Here is a 22,667-nt window from a genome sequence, read left to right on the forward strand (position 1 = left end):
TGAGAACTTTCTGTTCAGTCCATATTTTGTCAGTGCTGAACCATGAACGCGAAGCGCCTGCTCTTGTTGGTACTGATGCTGCGGAGCGTGGATCTACCTGCATCACCTCTGCAGATCTTCCTCCATGTCTCACTGACTCGCTGTGCTTGTTGATATTATCGCCTCGCCACGTTCACACTTACTTATCAAATTTTATGCAGCCCCTTTTATAATATATTAATAGAAAGTTTTCTAGCCAACACTCTGCACTACAGAGTACGCACAGATTTGTGGTCGTCATGGCAACAGCAGAACAGTGTGCGTGTGTGTTGTAGTGGTTGGTTGTTGTGCGTGGCTGTATAAGTGTGTGTGTGTTTTGCGCATGACCGGGGAGGGCCGGGGGGGAGCGGGGTGGAATGCGAGACCCTACATCACCCCCCCACCCCACCAACCAACGCTGCAGCTCAGGCGCCGGGGTCTTTTTGCGGGGGGGCGGAGTTTGTTTCTCTGCAGAGGGATGCTGATGCTGATGGACCAGTGAGTCTGGAAACCCCCGCTAATACACCGACTGCAGTGAGACTCCCTCAAGCTGAAAGCATCTGTGCTACATCTCTCTCTCTCTCTCTCTCTCTCTCTCTCTCTCTCTCTCTCTCTCTCTCTCTCTCTCTCTCTCTCTCTCCCGTCTGTCCTCCTCCTCCTCTCTTCGCCTCCTCTCCTCACTCGCCCAGCATCTCTCCGTCCTCCACAGCTCAGCCTGACTCACTCGGTTCTCCTCCTCTTCCTCCCCTCATTCGAGCCGAGCCGAGAGACACGACCCGGGATCATGTCCTCCAACGTGCCCTCCGGGACCGCAGCCGGTGGCTCCGGGGTCAAAAACAAGCCTCTTTCGCCTTTTAAGAAGCGGGGCAGCCTGCAGTACACGGCCAGCACAGGTGAGTGGAGGAGGTGAGAGGAGTCGCACATTAAACATCATGTTTCTGCTCTGACAGCTTCTCCAGGACGAGTGACAGAAAAAGTATGACAGTGTAAATAGAAACACTCGGTGTGCATTACTTTCCCCTGAGTTGGAAGAGGTTGGCAGTAGTTGAAATGCAAACCTGTTGATTGCAGGAAGATGCAACGGAGGCTGTTTTCTGGGGGAGATTTCAGGCGTTTTACTCCTTTGCTGACAGCATGTTTACAGTCTTTCTATTATATTTTTTTTTTTTATTATTATCTTTTCTGGCTTCATCTGTCACAGTTTCACAGAGCTGCACCACAAATGAGCCCCACCAGTGTGAAACAATTTAGCCATTGCGTAACTTGTTTTTCTCAGGTGAACACCCCTATGTTGTTAGCCGTCACGTTTTAGACTGAATTTTTACTTTGCAATAGGGATAATGTTTTTAAGGCATTTTGCAAATTGACTCTTCCTGTCTTTTTTTTTTTCCTTGAGAGAGAGGAAACTTGATGACTGTGGTTTTTGCTAAGCTGGTTAACTGCAGAAAGAGAATATGTATGTTGGTACCTCAGGACTTTGTCCTCGGCTGAAAGAGAGGATTAGCCTCCACTCTGATGTATGCACGGCCTTTTATCCAAACCACAAAGAGGAGGCATCATATGCCGATCCAGCCACACTTTCTCTGAAATGCAAAACTTGTTCGTTCGTTCCAGAGTGATGTGAGGCTGAGGGATCGCTCTCTGAAACGAGATGGAAGCGTCCCTCTGTGCAAACTGTATTTGTCTCTTTTAGCCCCACATTCAGGCGATAGGGTTTCCTTTTCATCAGGGAAAATGCAGAAAATAATTTCTGCATCTGTGCAGGTTTCAGGGATTTTTTTTAGTGTAGGGGATGGTAAGATGGAAATACTGGTTGGAGTAATTTAGGAAAAAATGTTGTCATGGTTTGGATATTACTTTTGCTGTTTAACCTGCAGTAGCTCTCTGAAGTGTACAGTACTGTTCCAAAATGCCACGTCACTCTAATACAAAAAAAAACTAATGCATAATAAATCATTTTAAAACATTTTCCACAAAATCATATATCCTGTACAACAACTCATCTACGAAATAAATACATTTTTCTATGGAAAAAAGTTCAAAGGTGCTAAAACTTGGTTGCATAAATATGCACACCTGCAAAAACACACTTGGATAAAACATCATTTCAATCAGTTTCAGCGTTCAGCTTTCTGAGTTAGGAGGACAGATTTTGATTTTGTGAAATGTCACTAAATCTGTTGACATCCTTTGTTTACAGTACTATTCAGACGACCCCACATATGTATTCTCTAATTTAGCTCTGCACCATTTGAAAACATTCATTTATCTTCCATAAAATGAGTCTTTTGTTGATTCGAATCCATATTTAGACTTACAAACCAACAGTTTTTGGACAAAAACTGGCATGATGCTGCCAACGAGCCTCTCATTTTGTATTCACTTGGTGATGTCAACTTTTTTTTTTTTTTTTTTGCTACTTAAATACTTGGACAGAATGTTTCATCAGACTACAGCATGTTCTGCTATGGATATTTGGAGATTTGAGCCGATTTTAGATGTTTTCGTTGGAAGAAAGACTTTTTATGTTGACACCACAACCCTCAGTGCAGACATGTGGAAAATCCAGGAGATGTTTGTCAAGTCGAACAAAACCACTAAATGAAGGAAATTGTAGCTACATTCTGGTCATTGCAGAGCTCATCTTGGTTCTTCCAATTCAAGTTAATTTGATTATCTGAAATGAAGAAAAGCTGAAACTGAATCAAAAGGTGCTTCAGCAGAGTGTGTGGCACACTTATGCAACCAGGTTATAGCATATTTACATTCTTCCTTCAATAAAGCTCTTTGTTTTCCATTTGGATTATGTAAGACTGTTATCCTTGTACGTTGAAAAGCTTTGAAAATGGTGAATCAAAGTCTCTCTGTACACTTTTCAAAACCTCTACGTTCCTGTTGTTGGTTTTATGAGAGAATCAAAGAATAAAATCTCTGGCAACAGGAATAAAAGCAGCTATCATGCTTAGTGGTATAATTGCACCTCACTGTGTTATTGTGATAGCAGAGTATCTTATTTCATAGTGTTTGCCACAGCGGTGTATCATGATGAAAATTTGAAGTCCATGTCCTCCATCTTGACTTGGACAATTGTTATAGTCATATTTCTTCAAAATTTTGCATTGTTTAAATTTAAAGTTGTCTCAGTAATCTCTTCCTGTTCATATCTCCACTGGGACCCAACAGCGGCATGCTCAGACTTTAGTTTACGGTCAGCGTGTTCAGGAATTTCACATCTAATCCAGCAGCAGGAAAGCTGAGCGAATCATCAGCTCCCAGATCAGGATGTTTTCAGCAATTATCCACTTTAGTAGCTCGTAAACAAAAGCATTATTATAAATAAATGCTCTCATGCTGGGTGGAATAATTGAACAGATGCTGTTTTTTTTTTTTGTTTCAAGTCCATTTTTCTTTTACCTCTTCAGTGTTAGAGACTTTCAGTCTGCAGAGGCACGTGGAAAAAGCAACATTCACATTTGATTTTGTTAAAGCTTCCAGGGAACTAACTGAGTAAGCAAATGTGACATTTAGGTGACTCATCTCTTTTGTTTTGTGCTTTTATTGCAAGGGCGCTTGTGTAGTTGGGGGGCAGATTGTACAGTATTGTAAGTGCGAATGCAGCGAAATTAGGCTGATTTGATTGCGTAAGATCAGATGGTTAACTCTACAGTCTTGTCAAATAATTAATCAGCGCTTATTGGATTCGTTTCTGCTTCAGCCACTTTCAGTTGAATTGTAAATAGAGGTCAGAGCATGACGTCTTTCAACATCTAAACGACACCTGCATGCAGCAAAAGTGGATTATCCCCCTTTAACGAGTAAACGTGCCCGGCTGAAAGGGAGCAAATGTGAAAGTATGCTGCAGGATCAGAGCAGCTCAGAGTTGGAGTGTATTTTGTGCAGCATGTTTGAGCACAGTGTCTGTGTTTGTCACATCATTGCAGGGCGAAGCTCGGCAAAGAGCAGCTTTAGATGAATCTCTTCTCCGGGTGTGAGGAAGGTAGTTCTGGGATTAGAGACACCCACTCTCCAGCTCGCCCCCACACCGCGCTGATACAATTTGGACTTGTTGAGGCACCGAAATGTGTGCAAATGGTTGTAAATGAATGCAGCAGGAGCTGTCTGCTTGAGTCATAACAGCTGTCTGACATTAATTGAGACCAAAACGGTTTAATGGAAAATGCATTAACAGCAGGGTGAAAAAAAACAACAATATCATACATTACGGTGTGTGTTTGGGTTTCATTTGTGTTTTTGATCTTTATTTCTTCCATATTGTGCTCATCTCTGTATTCATTATTGTTAGTAGGTGTTGCCATGATATTTCTTTTTTTTTCTTTCCTTTAGATTATTTTCTTAGTGTTAACCTTTTCCCCCTGGTTTGTGGTTTCTGTGAGTCTTTGTTCAGCGTCTTTGCATTAATTATTCCCTGTTCCTCCATCCGTGCTTCACGTTTCACTCTCCTCATGCTTCTGCTGCAAGTTTTCTGATTTCTTTATTCAAACTTTACCACGGTTCTCCAAAGCTTCTTTGGTCCAGCTCTAAACACACACTACATGACAACAGTTTTCATACCCCTCTTATTGTCACAGTACAAACAAAATCTGCAGATTATTTTACTGTGATTTCATGTGATATACCAACACAAAGTGGAGTGTATTTCTAAAACATTTTTACACGTAAAACAAGGTGTCTGTTTTTTTTCAGATCCAGTCGACGGTTTGCAGAAATGTTACAGTTTCGAAAATCAAGAAATGAGAAAATTGAATCTGTCCTCCTTTGACAAACAGATTAAAGTCAGTCAGATTGGGTGAATATAATCTGTGAGTAGTAATATTCAGGTCCTGCCACAGATTTTTAGTTGAGCTTTAGTCTTTCCTTTGACTGGAACATTCATGAATCATGACATTTAGATGATGGCATGTTTGCAAAATCTGCTTCTCAATCACATCCCAATCACCCCCATTAATCTGCTTCTCGGATTAATAGAAAGAGCCAGAAAGACGTTCATCACGTTTGTAAAAGCAGCTCATAGCCTGTGATAAAATGTGAAACGTTCCCAAAGTTAGTCCTTTATGAATCAGCTCACTGCTTCATAAAGGTCATTCAGGAAGCAATGAATGACCTTTGATCACGCTGGGCTTCACCCACATGCTGCTCACACCTCTTTTGCCTGTGTCACTTGTTGCCATTGTCACAATCCCACACGGATGTCACGGCGCAGGTCGCAGGCAAACACTGTGACGCCACAAGAATCTAATCTGAGGTAATGACACACATTTCTCTTAATGATTGACCAAAACAATGACACACCTTCATCAGATAACCTGAGCTCAGACACTCCGACCTTTTTTGTGTCCTTCCCGCTGCTCGGATGGAGCAACATCTGGCGTGGGATGTTGGGGCCTGGGAGGGTGGGGTCGCCTCTCCGCTGTCCTGGGCCCTGATGGTGTGTCGATGCAGTCGATAAGTCGACAGAAACCTTGACAGCAGCTGCTGGTCGCACGCAGAGAGGTCCAGTTTGGAAGGTACAGACATTAGACCACACTTTTTAATGGCTGAAAATGTTTTCATGATCAAGCTTCAACTCTAAATTCTGCTTATCATTTGAATAATGTGGCACGTTTGGCCCATAAACACTAAATTACCTAGAATTTAACTAAGCTGAATGGGAAACTTAAAGATTAAAAAATAGATTAAAAGATAAAAGAAATTTCTGCACTTTCTCTCATAAAAAAAATGTTGTTTAGTCTTAACACAGCTTGACACATTTCTCAGATGATTTTTTTAAGAGCTGCCTGTAAAAATAACTTTCATCTATTTGATAAGATGCCAGATTGACTTGAAACACCCATAATGCACTGTGAACTACTTTCATTTTCATGTGCGGATATGATGGAAGTGTCTTCACATGATTTAATATGAATAGTTTATTTATAGCAGGTTATTATCTTGTTAATTACAACACCTTTCTAAGATCGAAACCATCAGAAAAATGCAGACAGACATCTGTTTAAAACCAGGTTTAATTTTGTCTCTTGAAGTTGCTGAACGTCATTCAGATGTTCATCCATCACAATGAGTCTTCATAAATGCAGTTATTTGGCTGTAAAGCCTCACATGACCATTAGAGAGCGCCGGCTCTGAATAAATCCATGTCTCAATGCTCACTGAAAACCAATAAGAGTTCTTCAAAACTAATTTGTATTTGAGTAGCGTCTAAGATTAACGGGCATAAGAAGGGACAAGGTGGATTTTCTGCTGCTCTGGCCGGGGGGGTTTAATTTTTTGGTAAAAGTGTCACGCTGGGCTTCACCCTCCATGATGTCATCCCCATCAGGAGGGCTTTACAGAACAGATTGTTTTTTCTCTCTGTTTGTGATTCCAGTCATGTGGGATTGCATAGAGTTACTGGTACTTACATGTTGTGGTAAGAGGATGTCCAGAAATTGAAGGTAAAAGTTGAGCTGAGTTTCAGCAGAACAGCAGCTCATGTCTTACTGAGCTGACAAGCAGGACAGACAAAACACAAGAGCCCCTGAAGCAGTGATGTCGAATGGACAAAAATCAATCAAAGATCAGCAATCATGACATGAACAAACAATGAAATAATAATCGTCTCATCTATTAGTTGGTAGCATTGTTGCCTTGCAGCATGTAGGTCCTCGGTTCAGATCCCAGCCTGGGGTCTTTCTGCATGGAGTTTTTGGTCAATAGTTTCAACCAGAAAGTGTAAAGTTCAGTGCAGAGTGGTTTACGGGAACAGAGTCATAAAAATACAAGAAAAAAGTCATAATATTATGACATATTCCTGTAGTATAAGACACATGTATTGCAAGAATATGTGACTTTATGAGTCATATCCTCATAAAGTCATATGAGAATATTACCTTATTCTCATATTATTATCACAACTTTATCCTTGTATTATTTGGACTTTATTTTCATAATTTTATGGCTTTATTCCCATATTACTACGACTTCATTCTCATGTTGTTTCAACTCATGACTTTATTCTCATATGAGTTTATTCTCATAATACTATTTTTTTTAAATAAATAAAAATAATAATTTATTTTTATTTATAAAAATAATTTTTTATAAATAAAATTATTATAACAATACTATTATTATTTTTATTTTTAATTAATTTTTTTTTTTTTTAGTATGTCCCTAATAAGCCATGGTAGACGGGAACAACGAAGCGGCTCTTTAAGTGGATTTATGAGAGGAGATTCAGTTCTGGTCACGTGTTGAACACATTTTCCCCCCCCCCCCTCAGACTTCTACTATCAAAACAACAACAACAAAAAGGACAATGAAATGTCAAACCTTACAGCTGAGACAGCAACGCTTTGTTCAGACACACATGACACAAACATCCTGAACACATGGTCCCTTCAGCCAAACACAGCTCAGGCGACTGCGCGGAGAACAGGGGGCGGGGGATGCTGCTGGACCAGTTCAGCCCAGGAGAGACGGCGCTTTCCGCTGATGCTCCTTCGTCTCCCCCACCCCCGCCTCCTCATCCTCCTGTGGTACGGTCCAGATAGATGTCAGAGGCTTTTAAATGAGGAAGATCGGCTCCAGAGGCGGCTGGTGCAGTGACAGCTGGCCTGGACCAGGAGGCAGGCAGAGCAGAGGGGGGCTGTGAGGGCGAGTTCATGGATCTGCCGGACCTGCTCTGTGTATGTATGACAGGGACAGATTATGGATGGCAGCAGAGATGACTGATGGTTTTGACTCTGTGAGTGCATTGATGTACAGGCACGAGTGTGTTTGGAGTTGTTTTATTTTTGACTTGGAGTGTTTCTCATTTGTTTCTCTCCATCCCACCTTTGCCTCCCATCATGTTGAGCCCATGCTGAAAGGACAGCAGTCGCCATCCTGGGCCATTTGCTGTTTGGCATGCTCCATCTCCCAGCCAGGACAGCGACTGTTTCCCTCCTTCCCTCTGTCTGTCTGTCCTCCCTTGGCTCTGCTAGCTGCTGGTTAAAACTGGCTCTGAGGAGACAGGTATGCTCCACTACCCTCATCCCTCATTACAAAATGCTCCCCTCCTCTGTTCCTCTCCCTCTTTCCCAACCACCTCTCTTCTGGCTGTCCTCTGACGGCTTCGTGCTACAGCCCCAAGCAGCGCTGTCTTTAGAGTGCAGAGGAGACGGCGTGCTGATTGATCGCCCCACAAACTTGCTTCCTGGTGCGTTTCCAGACTGGGTAAAATGGTGCAAGTGTGCAGAAAGAAGAAGTCCGGATCGATAATGCCTGCAACTCGCCGAAGCTGTGGGATCTTGGCAGGGCTGTAATGCTGGACCGTATCTGGGTTGTTAATGTTTTCTTAGTTTCCACAGGGCAGGCTGACGAAAAGCAGAAAAAACAGAAGAGGCTGATTTTATATCACTTTTGGCCTGTGGGCATGGAGATAAAAAAGCGTCTCTGCAGACAGAAGCAAGTTTCTGGGTCCTCAGATGGATGTTGAACCACAAGGAAACAAGTTTTTAAATGCTGCTTAGTTATCATAATATGAAGGTCTATCAGATGGGCATTAAATCCTGTTGGATTTATTTGGCTGTAGACAGCAGTCAGTACCAGAGACGGTTAGCTTGAAGCATGTTTTTGTAGAAACAACATGTGTAATATGTATGATTTGAAAACTCTTGGTTTTTGCATTTCGTTTGACAGTTTTACCAGAAAACCTTTTATTCATTTATTTATTTATTTACATTCTCTAAGTATCAGAAATAAATCCGATTTCTGCTTGGAGTTTTCCAAATAAAACTCTTCTACGGCATTGTTAGTCTCCGGCATCCCAAAGCAATCTTGCCTCTGTGAGGATATGTAAGTTTTACTGAGAAAAATATTTTCCACCGAGGCGATGAGTCACAGCCCCCCACAGGCGCAGGTAGACGATGGTGGCTTGCGTAGCGGCCTGTTTGATGGTAAAACCAGAGAGATTAAGGGAGGATGTTGAATTTTATTCATGCTGAACATTTATTCTGAATAAGTTGGAAGGCAAACATTTACAGACATGGATATGGAATAAAACATACCGATCTCGAAGCTATGCGGAGTCACATGACTTTGTCTGTCTCTCGCATACAATAACGGACCTAAAGTCCATCCATCGTCTAAAAACCTGCCGCTTGCCCTCGCCGGGTTGCGGGGGAGCTGGGACTTATCTCCAGCTGTCTCTGGGCGACAGTCGGGGTACACCCTGCACAGTCCATCACATGACAGCACAGAGACAGACAGGACAGACAACCACGCACACACTCACAATTTAGAGAGAGCAATTATACAGTCATGTTTTTAGACCGTGGGAAGAGGTCGGAGTACCCGGAGAGAACCCACGCACGCACTGGAGAATATGCAAACTCTAGAAAGACCTGAGTCGAAACCGGTGCTTCCAGCTGCACCACAGTGCAGCCTGGGGTCCAAAATGCGCCATGAAAGCATCCCCACATTGTTATACGGCTACCAGTCTGAGGTGTCGATACAAAGCAAGACGGGTTTGATGTTTTTGCCACATTCTGGTCCTGCAGTCTGATTGCAGCAGCAGAAATCTAGACTCACAGGCCAGGACTAGAACTTGTTACAACCACGTTACTCTGGTTGCAACAAGTTGTTAAGAGTTACTGACCCCTGATATCAACAAGGTCTTTTTGTTCACACGCATGCTTTTCCTTGGATAGTTTCTGGGTTTTTTAATCCGTTCTCTATAAATCTGGAAAATCTGAAAGGAATGTTTTGTTCGGAGATTCCAGCAGATCATCTCTGTCTGACACAAACAGCCATACTGTGTTAAAATAATTTAATCCCCTTTCTTCCCCTTTCTGACCCTCTATTCACTTGCTTTACTTTGTGTGGATAAATGCTCTGAGTCCCTAACAAGTGACTGGCAGATTCGCAGTTCATTTTAACAAGTTATTGAGCAAACGTTTCTACTAAAGAGCCCCCAGTGAGATCGCATCTCCAGCCTTTCTCTCTGTTGTGTGAACCCTATTTAACCTCATTTTGACTCGGTAGATATCAAGCAGTGAGTGTTGACTCTTTTTTTTTTTTTTTTCCAGCATCTCTTAGATCCCGTAGACAATTATAAACCAGTTTAACAAATTTTGCAGGAGAACTTTGGTCAATTTAACGTCCGTGCGGGCAAAATACTTCCAAGAAAAACACTGATGGATTTAATTTCAGAGCGGTTTGCTCCCCGTCCGTGAGGGGATGAGTCATTATATAACCATAAACGCCACTGATCCAAATATAGCAGCCATTAGGGGCTTAGCTTCAGGTCTGGAAGCAGTGGCTGGGCTTGGCCTTACTGCATCCCAGTGTGGTTGTCGCATCCTGCCCTCCACACCAGTGTCCGGTGTCATTAGAGCGGCTTAATATCCATTGAACTGACAGCAGAAATAATATCCTTGGTTGCTGCTGCGCTGCACAGACGTCCCTGATCTTATGAACAGAGCAGCATCAATCTGTGTCTTATAGACAAACTGCAGTCTATCAAGCCTTATTCATGCTTTTGTTCTGTTTTTCTTTTTAATCCAGACAGCTTTGTTTTGTATCTTAAATGTGACCATTCAGTGCAAATCTTTTTGACTTTGAACATAGGATGTGTAACATCAGGCAAAGGAACTTGGTATGAAAATATGACTTTTGGTAAAGTCATGGTATTTAGATTTAGACGTCGATTATTTGATACTTTTGTCTCTTCAAGTCTCCAAACCATTTTCTGTTGAATTTAGTTCTAGATTCAGCTACTTTGCTTTACTTCTGGTGAAATTATTCTTTTGTTGATTTGGATGTATGTTTGGACTCAATGTGTTCATAAAAAAAGTACATTTCTCTCTAACACCTGAATGTGTTTGACAGAAACTGATTCATTTCCTCCAGACAAAACAAAAAAAAATCCTTTCATCAGACAAAAGTGATTCTGCCACCACCTTGTCTCACTGTGGGTATGGGTGTTATTTTGGCGATGCACCGGGATGTTTTTACACCAAAAAATATTTTTGGGAATTGCAGCTGGATTTGTTGTGGCTGTTGTGACGTGCAGCTGTCACCTCTCTGATAAAAAAAACAAAAAAAACAACAACAATCCAGTGACTGTTTTTGAATCTAGAGCTGAAGGTTTTGAATGAAACTGTCAGAAAGAGAGTCAAGCTCAGAAAATCTTCCTGCCATCTAAGCTCGTAGTGTCATTCAGTGAGAAGGTTACCTATGGTGCACGTCCACATCAGATACAGAATGTGATTCCTTTTCCATTTTATCTGCACCGTCAATACTGCGAGCCATGCCAATCTCTCAGTCAATAGAGCAAGAAGTGGGGCGAACTGTGGTGACGCCGCAAACCTCGCAGGGCAGCAAATCAAACCGACTTTCAAAAAACATTATGAAATATTATTTCATATATATATAAATAAAAAATATATATATATTTTTTTTTTTTACTATTGGAAAAAGTAAATATATATATACTTTTTCCAACAATTATCCAGAATTTTTCTCATTAAAATTGCTGAAAGAAAGAGTTATGGTAAATGTCTCTTGCTTACTCAGCGTACAGTTTTCCTGCAAACGTCGACTCTGAGTTGGATTTTTCTGTGCAGCAGACGTGTGTGTTCCTCTCATTGTTCCTCAGAGCTTCAGATTCAGTCTATGTTTTGACATTGCAGCCATGTGGTCCCAGCAAACTTGTTCTCTGTGTTGAGTGGGATGTGTTGATTGGACAGTGTGAGGCTGAGTGCGATGAAATGTGTGGTGGGTTGAGGGCTGGCCAATTAGTTTTTAACAACTACTTTTTTTCTGCAACTCTGTAAGCGTTTAGACTTATACAAAGACAAGAGGTGTTCAAAAATAAAAAGACAAAAATGCCAATTTAATAATTCTAAAATAAATAGTTTTAAAAAGCTTGAAGATTGTGGCGGATGCTCCTGGTTTAATAGAAGGTTTTCTTGTCGGGTTATGTGTGCGTTTTGTCTGAGCTGCTGTCCAAGAGGTCAGACTGTAACATGCAGTGCATCCTCTCTGACCTCTTTCTGAACATGGTCTATAAATACCGAGGGACATCAGCCCCACTGATACTCTGCCATGCATGCAATGAAATATTCAACATGATGATGAATATTTCAGTGACAGGTAGTTTCGAGTTAAAGATGGATATCTGTCTAAAAACTACAGAAAAACTTCTCTTTTTATTTATGTCTTTCTTTCTGCTTATTAGATGCATTCACTCACTTCCGTCCTTGTCACGAGGATTCTCACGTTCTGAGAGCCTCCTCATCTGTCTGTGACAGCTGAGTCTGTGTAGGACTGAGTCCTGCAGAGCGATAATGGCCTGTGTGCTCCTGCTCTGATGGCTCTTCACCTAAATGGCTCATTGTGTACGGAGGCACAAATAGGCGCTGAGCTCCACTGCACTGTGGGAACCCACCGAGCGGACTTGTTTTAGTCACTGCTCACTGAGTGAAGTGTAAATTAGATCTGAGCTTCTTCAGCAATAATCTTCCTTCCTCTTCTTCTTCTGCTTTTTAGGCTCCAGGTTTTATATAGGATTATAAAAAGCTCCAGTGTCACTCACTAATTGTTCAAAGAGATCTGACCAGCAGAGGAAGCCCACGCAGTCTTTTTGATTGTCAAAAGTTTAAGTGAAAATGATTAAGGAATAATGAAAGCCTGAGTGCAAGAACAGAACAGTCTGGTCCAAAATCTGGCACATGAGACTGTAAAGAGGTCAAAACTTTGACCAGTGTAAAGCCTTACTAAGATGAACTTAGCTACAAAACAAACTATCACATTCTCAAGCCGCCTTTGGCTCACTGTGGAGAAATTTGCTCATATGTCACAGAATCAGGGAATGTGAAAAAATAAAACATGCATGATGAAGCAGTCGAGAAGGCAACTAGAAGTAAATTGTTACATATGGAACAACAAGCTTAGGCATCAGTGCATAGCAAAAGAAAACAACTTCAAAAATAACAGTCTTTAGCTTAAACTGTAAACATAAGGCAAAAATGGTTTTAGATTTGTTTGTTTGAACATGCACTATAAAAAATCACACATTCCCTTTTCTTGCCATTAAATCAGACTAAATTTTTTCTGATTGAAGTTGGCTTGAATACCAAAACGAATTATATTCCCTAAATGCAAGAATAATGAGGGGTGCATTTTTCATTTTCCTCTTATTCAACTTTAGAATATTTCCTCAGTATTTCATAGAAATATTTAAACAACTCGTGTCAAACAACTTACAACAGTTTGTTGCCACCACCTAAATTTCTAGATGGGACGTTGTCCTCAGATTTGCAAGCGTCCCCATTTTTTCCTTTGATTTTGCCAATGGTCAATATGTCCAAACAATTAAATTTTATCTTGATAAGACCACAGAACATGTCTTCAGAAATAAAGGAAGGTCCATGTGCAAACAGTCCTTTATGTTGCTTTTTAGAGCGATGGCTTCTTCATCGCTGAGTGGCCTCGCAGCCCAACTTCATACAGAATTTGTTTCGCCGTGGATAATGATGCTCTTTTACCAGCTTCAGCCAACATCTTAACAAAAAATAATTTCCAAGTGTCGCACTAGTTTCTAATACACCACTTTGCCTCTCTCTTCCTCTGCAGTTGAACTTCGTGGCCCTCGCCGACTCCTCACTTCCCAGCATTCCTTGCCCGGGATCCCAGTGGCCCTGAAACAATCCATCGACCTGCGCACCTCCATGGACGGGAAATACAAGGAGATAGCTGAGGTCCAAACTCTCCCACTGAGCCCCCCTGAAGTGAACATATGTCTTTTAAGCTAATACGTCAGCTTAACTTACCGTTTCTGCTTCTGTGTGAAGGAGCTGTTCTCCCGCAGCCTGGCGGAGAGTGAGATGCGGAGCGCCCCCTATGAGTTTCCAGAGGACAGCCCCATCGAACAGCTGGAAGAGAAACGCCATCGCCTTGAGCGCCAGATAAGTCAGGATGTCAAGTAAGTGGCAGAAAGTACAGAAATGTGCAACTGATGCAGCCACTCAGGTGGTTTTGTTTGCAAATCAGAGATCCCAAAGTGAGTTTAGCGCCTCTGTGCTCAGGTTCGAACCAGACATCCTCCTCCGAGCCAAACAAGAGTTCATGAAGACGGACAGTGCCACAGACCTGGAGTGAGTCAGCAAAGATTTTATGAAATGATTATTGTTGTCACATTTTCATGGACTTGTGGACCTGTCATCAGATTCATGAAGGAGCAGAGCCAGGCTCCTAATCAACAGGAGAGAGACGTGGTCCCAGAGAGAGAGTACCAGAGAGTCACTATTTCCGGAGAGGAGAAATGTGGGGTGAGTTGGAGAAGTCGGATAAAACTTTCTGCGTTTTTCCACCGTTAATGTAACACCTCCTCCACCGTGAAGACGTACTCTATCTTTGCACCTTTTTTTTAATCTGTTGCTTTTCCCTGAAGGTTCCCTTCACAGATCTGCTGGACGCTGCCAAATGTGTGGTGAAGGCTCTGTTCATCAGACAAAAGTACATGGGTCTGTCGCTGCAGAGCTTCTACAGGACCACGGCTCGCTACCTGCAGGAGCTGAGCGAGAGACCGCTCTACTTGGACATCTACGAGGAGGAGGAGGAGCTGGCAGAGACCACCGAGACCAGCGTCACCGCAGGTCAGCACATGCAGCAATGAGCCAGAGCTATGAAACAGAGACGTTAACTCAGATATTAACTGTGAGAAGTTACTGCTCTCCTAAAAGAAATATGCAGAGAAGTTTGGAGAGAATTATCTGGAAGTTTCCAGCTTCAAACCTCTGCTATTGTCCTAGTAGTTCTAGACTCAAACAAATGTCCAAAACACATTCAGTAAACAGAAACAAATGTGCAGCCAGTTGTTTGGTTGCCGTTCACCAAACAGCGGAGAGCCCCTCCCAACTTCTTAAGTGGACAAACAGGAAATATAAAAATTGTCAGGCCACTACAGGAAATTACATTTTTTGCTTGTGCCGCCCCTTGGCTGTTCTCACCCGGAGCAGAGAGCCATGTTTTATTTATTCCTGGAACCTTTAGTGTTACAAAAAGGAGACCCTAATATTTGTGGTTTTATTGTTTAGTTTCTTCTTATGTCTTATATTAACGGCATTGGGGAGACTAAATATTTCAGTTTATATTGTGGCTTACCTGCAAAATGTTGCACATTAAAATCAGTGTTAAATGAGATTAGTTTAAAATCAATATTAAACCGATGAATGCATAACATAATTTATAATGAATGTAACAGGAAGTACAGAGTACTTGCTTATACTGACAAATTGTTTGCTTCATCACTCACCCTTTTTGGTAAAGATTCATACATTTAGCAGCTGCTAACAAGATGTAATGGTGTTATTAAGACATGGGGGGCCAGCAGGTGAAGTTCACTGTAGTATAGATTTTTACGCATGGACAAAATCTCTGATGTCCACAGCAGAGGGACTGGTTTCATCCAACAGAAGATGCTACTGGTGAGCTCTTTGAAAAGTCTCACTTGCTGCCGAAGCTTTTGTCCTTTTGGTTAAAGACATCACCACGAGCGTCATTTGCATACGCCTAGCAACTCATTTAGCACGCTTCAAACAACAAATGTGCCCCTTTGTTCAACTCTGCTATTTTCGACTCCACCAGCTGACCAGTTAAAGAAATGACTACCTTTCTGGAGTGAGACGCTAAAAAAGAAGTAATAGAAATTAAACAGGTTACTGCAAATTCTTTTTTAGTCTTTCTTCTTTTTCATATTTTATTTGCTTAACATTAAAGAATGTGAATATGTGATGCCAGTTTTTCTGGATCAGACTGTAAAATGCTAAGCGACAGCAGTAGTACTCTCTCAGTGGAGTACACCCTGGCACCCCCACAGATTTAAAGCTCTACAATCTGTTACACCCCCCTGAGCATGCTGCCGCAGTGTGTGGGCCGCTGAGCTCAGACCGAGCATGGATTTCTGCCCCCTCACAGATGCCACGGTGCACCCACCTACTTCTGACACGCACCCGTACGAGAACCAGGACCCCGCCAGCATGGCCCCCGATGTGGGTTACGGCTGTAAGATGGTGAACGGCGTCATGCACGTGTACACCAGCAGGGACGTTATGGAAAAGTAAGATATTGGGGACAAATCTCTTGGTGCTTCATCTTCTGTTAGAGGAGTTTTCTGTTTTTAGACTCTGTTCACGTGTTCCCTTGGCAGCAGCCAGACTTGTTTGACTGTGATGTCGCAAACAGGAGCACAGAGCTGGACCTGCCGTACCCAGACCTGCAAGAGTACATCGCTGATATGAACGTCATGATGGCCCTCATTATTAATGGACCCGTGTAAGCTCTAGTTCCTAATACTGAACACTACTTTGTAGAAAACACAGCCTTGCAAAAGTTTCCCTAGGCCTCAAACGTTTATTGGGATTCAATAGGATAAGCCAACATAAAACTCATAATCATCGTCTGGAGCGAAAAGGTCACAGGGTTATGATTACTTTTGCAAGGCGCAGATTGTTTGAAATCAGTTTAAAACCAAATAGTGTGAAATGTCTCCCTTCCCAACAGAAAGTCGTTTTGCTATCGTCGGCTTCAGTATCTCAGCTCCAAATTCCAGATGCACATCCTGCTGAATGAGATGAAGGAGCTTGCAGCACAGAAAAAGGTTCCCCACAGAGACTTTTACAATATTCGTAAGGTAAAAATCACACCTTCTTGTGCCTCGTTCCATCATAATCATTTGTGGGTAACCCAGAAAAAGAAAATGTATTTTTCCCCCCGTTTGTTTGTTTGTTTTGCAGGTAGACACTCACATTCACGCTTCGTCTTGTATGAACCAGAAGCATCTTCTTCGTTTCATCAAAAGAGCCATGAAGAAATATCCTAAAGAGATTGTGCATGTGGAGAAAGGCAAAGGTCAGACACTCATGGAGGTGTTCGAGAGCATGAACCTGACCGCCTTTGACCTTAGTGTGGACACTCTGGACATGCATGCCGTAAGCAACACAGCATTAAAAATGGATAAACAAGAACCACGAGGTGCAAAGAAACGTTTCAACTGTTTTCCGTCTGCAGGACCGCAACACCTTCCATCGGTTTGACAAATTCAACGCTAAATATAATCCCATCGGTGAATCCATCCTGAGAGAGATCTTCATCAAAACCGACAACTACATCGAGGGGAAGTACTTCGGTCACATTATAAAGGTGCTCATTTCAAAGCATACACAACCTCTTTAGCCACTTCCTATGAAATCCTGCCTGTGTATTTTTTAAAGCGCTGTCGCCCTCTGGTGGCTATTTTCCCCTCACTGCTTCTCAGGAAGTGATGGCGGACCTGGAGGAGAGCAAGTACCAGAACGTGGAGCTCCGGCTGTCCATCTACGGCCGCTCCAGAAACGAGTGGGACAAGCTGGCCAAGTGGGCCGTCAGACACCAGGTCTACTCCAACAACGTGCGGTGGCTCGTACAGGTGCCACGACTGTTGTGAGTTTCTCCACTGGCGTAAATCAAATTTTCACTCAAAACTACGGAGGGAATAAAGAGATAGTGTCCAATAAATACTTGTGCCAAATAATAAATACATTTTATAAATAAATATCCTTGCAGATATAAAATATTTAGATATATATATTAACCATTGTGCAATTAATCTTGAAATATCCGTATTTAAATGTACAAAAAAGACTTTGTGAAATAAATTCATGTTTTGAATTAATAATTTATCAATTTAGTACATTTGCTGTGTATATTTTGATACATTTTTATATCTATTGTTGCTTCTTTAATCAATGTATTTATTGCTGTGTTATTTAAACTGTCATAATAATTTATTTATTGCATTGAATTACAGTTAAATATTTACATTTAAATTCCTTCATCTAAATAAATGAATCTACTACTTAATCTGTCATAAAATAAATTTCTCTTTTAGTTTTCCAAACAGCCAGAAGTCTTTGTGAATATCTGACTCATTAAATCAGAGAAACAATGATTTATAAGTGATTTTTTTTATTATTATTTGTTGATGTTCTCCTCTCACAGTGATGTCTACCACACGAAGAGACAGCTGTCCAACTTCCAGGAAATGCTTGAGAATATCTTCAGGCCTTTGTTTGAGGTCACAATCAACCCTGGCAGCCACCCAGAGCTGCACCTCTTCCTTCAGCATGTACGGCCACTTCACTGACCCACCGAATCTGATCGTCACCTTCACATCCTCCTCGGAGAGTTTCTTTTAACAGATCTGCACTTTGTTTGTCCTGCAGGTTGTTGGCTTTGACAGTGTGGACGATGAATCCAAACCAGAGCAACATATCTTCAACCTGGACAGTCCGCTGCCAGCCAACTGGACGGAGGAGGACAACCCGCCATATTCCTACTACCTCTACTACATGTATGCAAACATGACAGTGTTGAATCACCTGCGCAGGTAAGTTAGATTACACCTTAGTGCAGCTAATAGTATATGTTACTGAAGGCTACTGTTCAGAAAATAAACTCTTTAGATCCTTTGCTTTCCTCTCTCATCTCTTTGATTGCGTGTCACTGGAGAAGATCTGTGGGTGTTTATTTGTTCAGTCTTGTTCCTCGCCGGGTTCCCGGTATTTTCTACACTGTGTTTTTATCCCAGGCAGCGCGGCTTTCACACCCTTGTTCTGCGGCCTCACTGTGGGGAAGCGGGGCCGATCCATCACCTGGTGTCTGGGTTCATGCTGTCGGAGAACATCTCCCATGGGCTGCTGCTCAGAAAGGTGGGACGCCCCAAACCACAAAACGTTCTTATTGTACTTTATGAAAATTCTCTTGGGGCATGTCGCAACACGATGCCCCTGTTTCTCTTCCAGGCTCCGGTGTTGCAGTACCTGTATTATTTGGCTCAGATTGGCATCGCCATGTCTCCTCTCAGCAATAACAGCCTGTTCCTCAGCTACCACCGCAACCCTCTGCCAGAGTACCTGTCTCGAGGACTCATGGTCTCTCTGTCCACAGACGATCCTCTGCAGTTTCACTTTACCAAGGTCAGACAACGCTTACCAAATCACAAACAAAGTCTTGAGCTTAATCAGAACCTTTAGCAGCGAGAACGTTAAAAACTTTGAAGTAAAATGATCTTAAAAGGAGTAGGTGTGCTTGTCCTGCCTACTTGACAAGTGTTGGATCTGCATATAAATTTATGAGAGCCACGAGACAAAAGAAGTTAATGATTACATACAATAAAGTTCTTCAACGTACTACAATTAAAAATTATTACACCCTAAAAAAATCCTTTGAACTAATACACTGACTTAGTTGATCTAAAAACAAATACATGTAGCATATATTTTATTAGTTTTTCTTCTTTCATGATTGCAACATACATTTAACAAAATAATATTTTTATATCAGTTTTTATTCTGCTTTCTTTTACTTTCAGTTCACACAGCACAGAGTGTAAATATCTAAAGCTTAAAATGTATAAATAGGAAAGTATGCAATCAGTGTTTTGTGATAATTGCAGTGCTCTTCACATTTACAGTCATTGCAAAAAGGGTTCCTGCTTCACACTTTGTGACCATGCATCTTCATAATAAACAGGTCTTTGATGTGACAGGCCCACACAAAGTAGGTCATACAGTAATTGTAATGTTTATATTATATATATATATATATATATATATATATATATATATATATATATATATATATTTTTTTTTTTTTTTTCTGATCATTTGTGTGACCTTTAGTATTCACTTCCACACGTTAATACTTTGTGGGGTTTTTAGATTGTGGATTTTGATGTCTTTGATGTTTTTAATGTTTTTATGTTTAGTTTTTATCTATTTATTAATTTCGTTTTCGGTGTTTTTAATGTTTTTATCTTTTCTTTTTCTCTTTCTCACTGTTTATTACATGCTATTTTTATTTTAATTATGTAAAGCACTTTGAAATGCCTTGCTGCTGAAATGTGCTATGCAAATAAAATTTGATTTGATTTGATTTGATTTGATTTGATTTGATTTGATTTGATTTGATTTGATTTGGAACCACCATTCATGGTCATTTCAGCTGCTAGTTTTTAGGTGTATCTACTACAGATTCACATTTGGATTTACATCTGAACTTTGACTGCACCTGCTTTGATCTCATTCAGCGGTGTCCAACTCAAGCCCTTCAGAGCTACAATCCAGCAACTTCTAGATGCATCCCTGCTCCAACACACCTGAGTTAAATGGTAAAATTACTGCCACACCATGTCAGCAGGTTCTGCAGAAGCCTAGTAACCAGTTATTTATTGGATTCATGTGTGTCGGAGCAGGTGAGCATCTAAAAATTGCAGGATAGTATCTATTTAGGTCTGGTTGGATGCTTTTTTTTTTCTTGCTACTCGTCCATTAAATGAATCTTTTTGGAGCGCACAGCTAATTATGAAGTCTCCCACCTGAGCTATGGAGCGCTGCAGCTCCTCCAGAGCTACCATGGGCCTCTTGGCTGGTTCCCTGGTAAATGTGCTGGTACAAACTCAACATCTTCTTATGAAGTGACCTCTGAAACTTACTTAGTTTGTTGCAGTGAATTTTATTTATTTTCACCAGGGTAAAGGTTGGATAAATACATATGCTGTCTGCATTTACAGACTTTTATTTATGGATTTATTTTTATTTTTTTTACATTTTAATATGGTACATAGATTTAACTGGAAACTTTGGTTAAATTCAAATCCTGTTGGTGGAAACTGCCTCTAAATTATATTGGTACTGATTTCAGAGCATGTGTTTATTTTGTGCAGGAGCCGTTGATGGAGGAGTACAGCATCGCTGCTCAGGTGTGGAAACTGAGCTCATGTGACATGTGTGAGTTAGCCAGGAACAGCGTCTTAATGAGCGGATTCTCTCACAAGGTAGCATTCATCTTTACAGCACGCTACATATTAACCTGCCTCACGGCTATGAAACAGACTATCAGCATGCAGACAGTTTGATCTCCCTCTGTCCCCGACAGATGAAGAGTTACTGGCTCGGCCCAGACTACATCGCAGAAGGCCAGGAGAGTAATGACATCAGGCGCACCAACGTCCCCGACATCCGTGTGGCGTACCGCTACGAGACCATGTGTGAGGAGCTGAATTTGATCACGCAGGCCATCCGCACAGATGAGCTGGAGACCACAGAGGAGGAGGGGGCATTGTGCATGGGAGCGGTGCAGGCAGAGAAGTGAACGTGCAGCACAGACGGCTCAGCACACAGGCCACGTTTCCACATCTGGACGTTGTACACGTTTGCATAGAAACATATCACTTGTGAAAGAAAAGAAGAACCTTCCATATGGGATGATTACGAGCTGCTAACACCAGAAATTAAAACCTGTGTATCTTCAGTTTTCTTCCTTTAGTTTCCCGGAGTCGTTTGTTTTGTTCTTGATGCTTTTTTTTTCCCCGAAATGTCTCTTGACTAAGTCCTTCTAAGAGTATCATGGACTGTTACCATATTCTGTCACCATTTACTGTATGTCCAGTGTCTGTAACTGCTGTACCAAGTCTTGCACATTTTCAAAAATATCATGAATAATAAACAGGATCCAAGATTGACTGTGAAAAGAAAAATAATTTGAACAAAATATATAGCTGCATTTAGGATCAGGTTACTTGGTTACTTTTCTTTGGCTATTTAGGAGTTTTTTTCTTTTTTTTATTTTATCTCTGTTAGTCCTTCATTAGTTTTTGGGCCCATTCCTCCAGCTACATCAAACCTATAATAACATGAGTTAAAGAAGTGAATAGATAGATTTACCATCCCTGAAATCTTACAGACAGCAGAAAAAGTGACAGTAGAGCCATCTGCAGAGTCTGCAAACCTGACAGTATCTGTCAATTGAAAAAAAAACTTATATTTATATATAAAATATTACATTACACACTGGTAGACAATGTTTACTAATCAAACAGTGCCCACCAAGTCAGAAACTAGTTGGTCTCAGAAGGATTTTATTTCACAGTATGCGAGCAAAAGGGGTTAAATACAATAACAAGTCACAATTTTCAGGTTTCATGTTTGAGGCTGTAAGACGAGAAACTCAAAAAAGCTAAGCAGTGTATTCCTAAGACTTAATGTGGGAATGTACATAAAATCTCTGCACTTGTAGTAACAGTGTGTGGACCAATGTTAAACTTCAGGATGCCAATTAGAGCATAAAGATGGACTTAATGTTTAACATCATTTAACAGTTCATAGATTACCATTTTGAAACCTTCATTTTTGGTAGGTGGGTTTTGGTCTTTCTGCAAAGTGACCACATCATTTTTCTCTACATCCAAAAGCTGTGGGTGGACAGTTATTCTGTCAAACAGAGTAGGATCTGTCTTGGAAAAACAGAAATCCATTGAAAAGGAACTTAGGTAAAAGATTGGCAAAAAAAAATAATCTTGTTTTCTATGTAGTTTGCATGTGGTCTCTGTGCTCTCTGAATACTCTTGTCCTAAACGTGCATGTAAGACTTATTGGTGAAGCTAAACCACCTTAAGCTGTGTCTGCATGGTTGTTTGCCTTTATTGCTTACTCCATTGTGAAGTTGGAATAGGCTCGAGCATGGAAGCATCTCTCTTTGGATGGCATCGTTATTCCACTTTAGGTTTCTTACTTGGTGGCTTTACGTCTGAGATTTTATGTTCTGTACATTTTATATAAACAAGTGAT

At 41.3% G+C, this 22,667-nt stretch overlaps 1 protein-coding gene across 1 annotated transcript; it reads left to right on the plus strand.

Moving 5' to 3' along the window:
• Window positions 1-476: 476 nt before the first annotated feature.
• Window positions 477-21,562, plus strand: ampd2b (adenosine monophosphate deaminase 2b). Its single transcript, XM_014988350.2, has 18 exons — window positions 477-911; window positions 13,636-13,760; window positions 13,854-13,984; window positions 14,088-14,156; window positions 14,228-14,330; window positions 14,453-14,657; window positions 15,979-16,120; window positions 16,246-16,335; window positions 16,564-16,693; window positions 16,797-16,991; window positions 17,071-17,202; window positions 17,318-17,481; window positions 18,040-18,166; window positions 18,264-18,427; window positions 18,629-18,749; window positions 18,843-19,016; window positions 20,765-20,875; window positions 20,977-21,562. Exons 1-18 carry the CDS (start codon window positions 803-805, stop codon window positions 21,190-21,192), a joined length of 2,508 nt encoding a protein of 835 aa, XP_014843836.2. The 5' UTR covers window positions 477-802; the 3' UTR covers window positions 21,193-21,562.
• Window positions 21,563-22,667: the final 1,105 nt, after the last annotated feature.

This window comes from Poecilia mexicana, unplaced genomic scaffold (assembly GCF_051168715.1).
Source record: "Poecilia mexicana isolate PSO_F unplaced genomic scaffold, ASM5116871v1 scaffold_7, whole genome shotgun sequence".
Taxonomy (NCBI): Eukaryota; Metazoa; Chordata; class Actinopteri; order Cyprinodontiformes; family Poeciliidae; genus Poecilia; species Poecilia mexicana.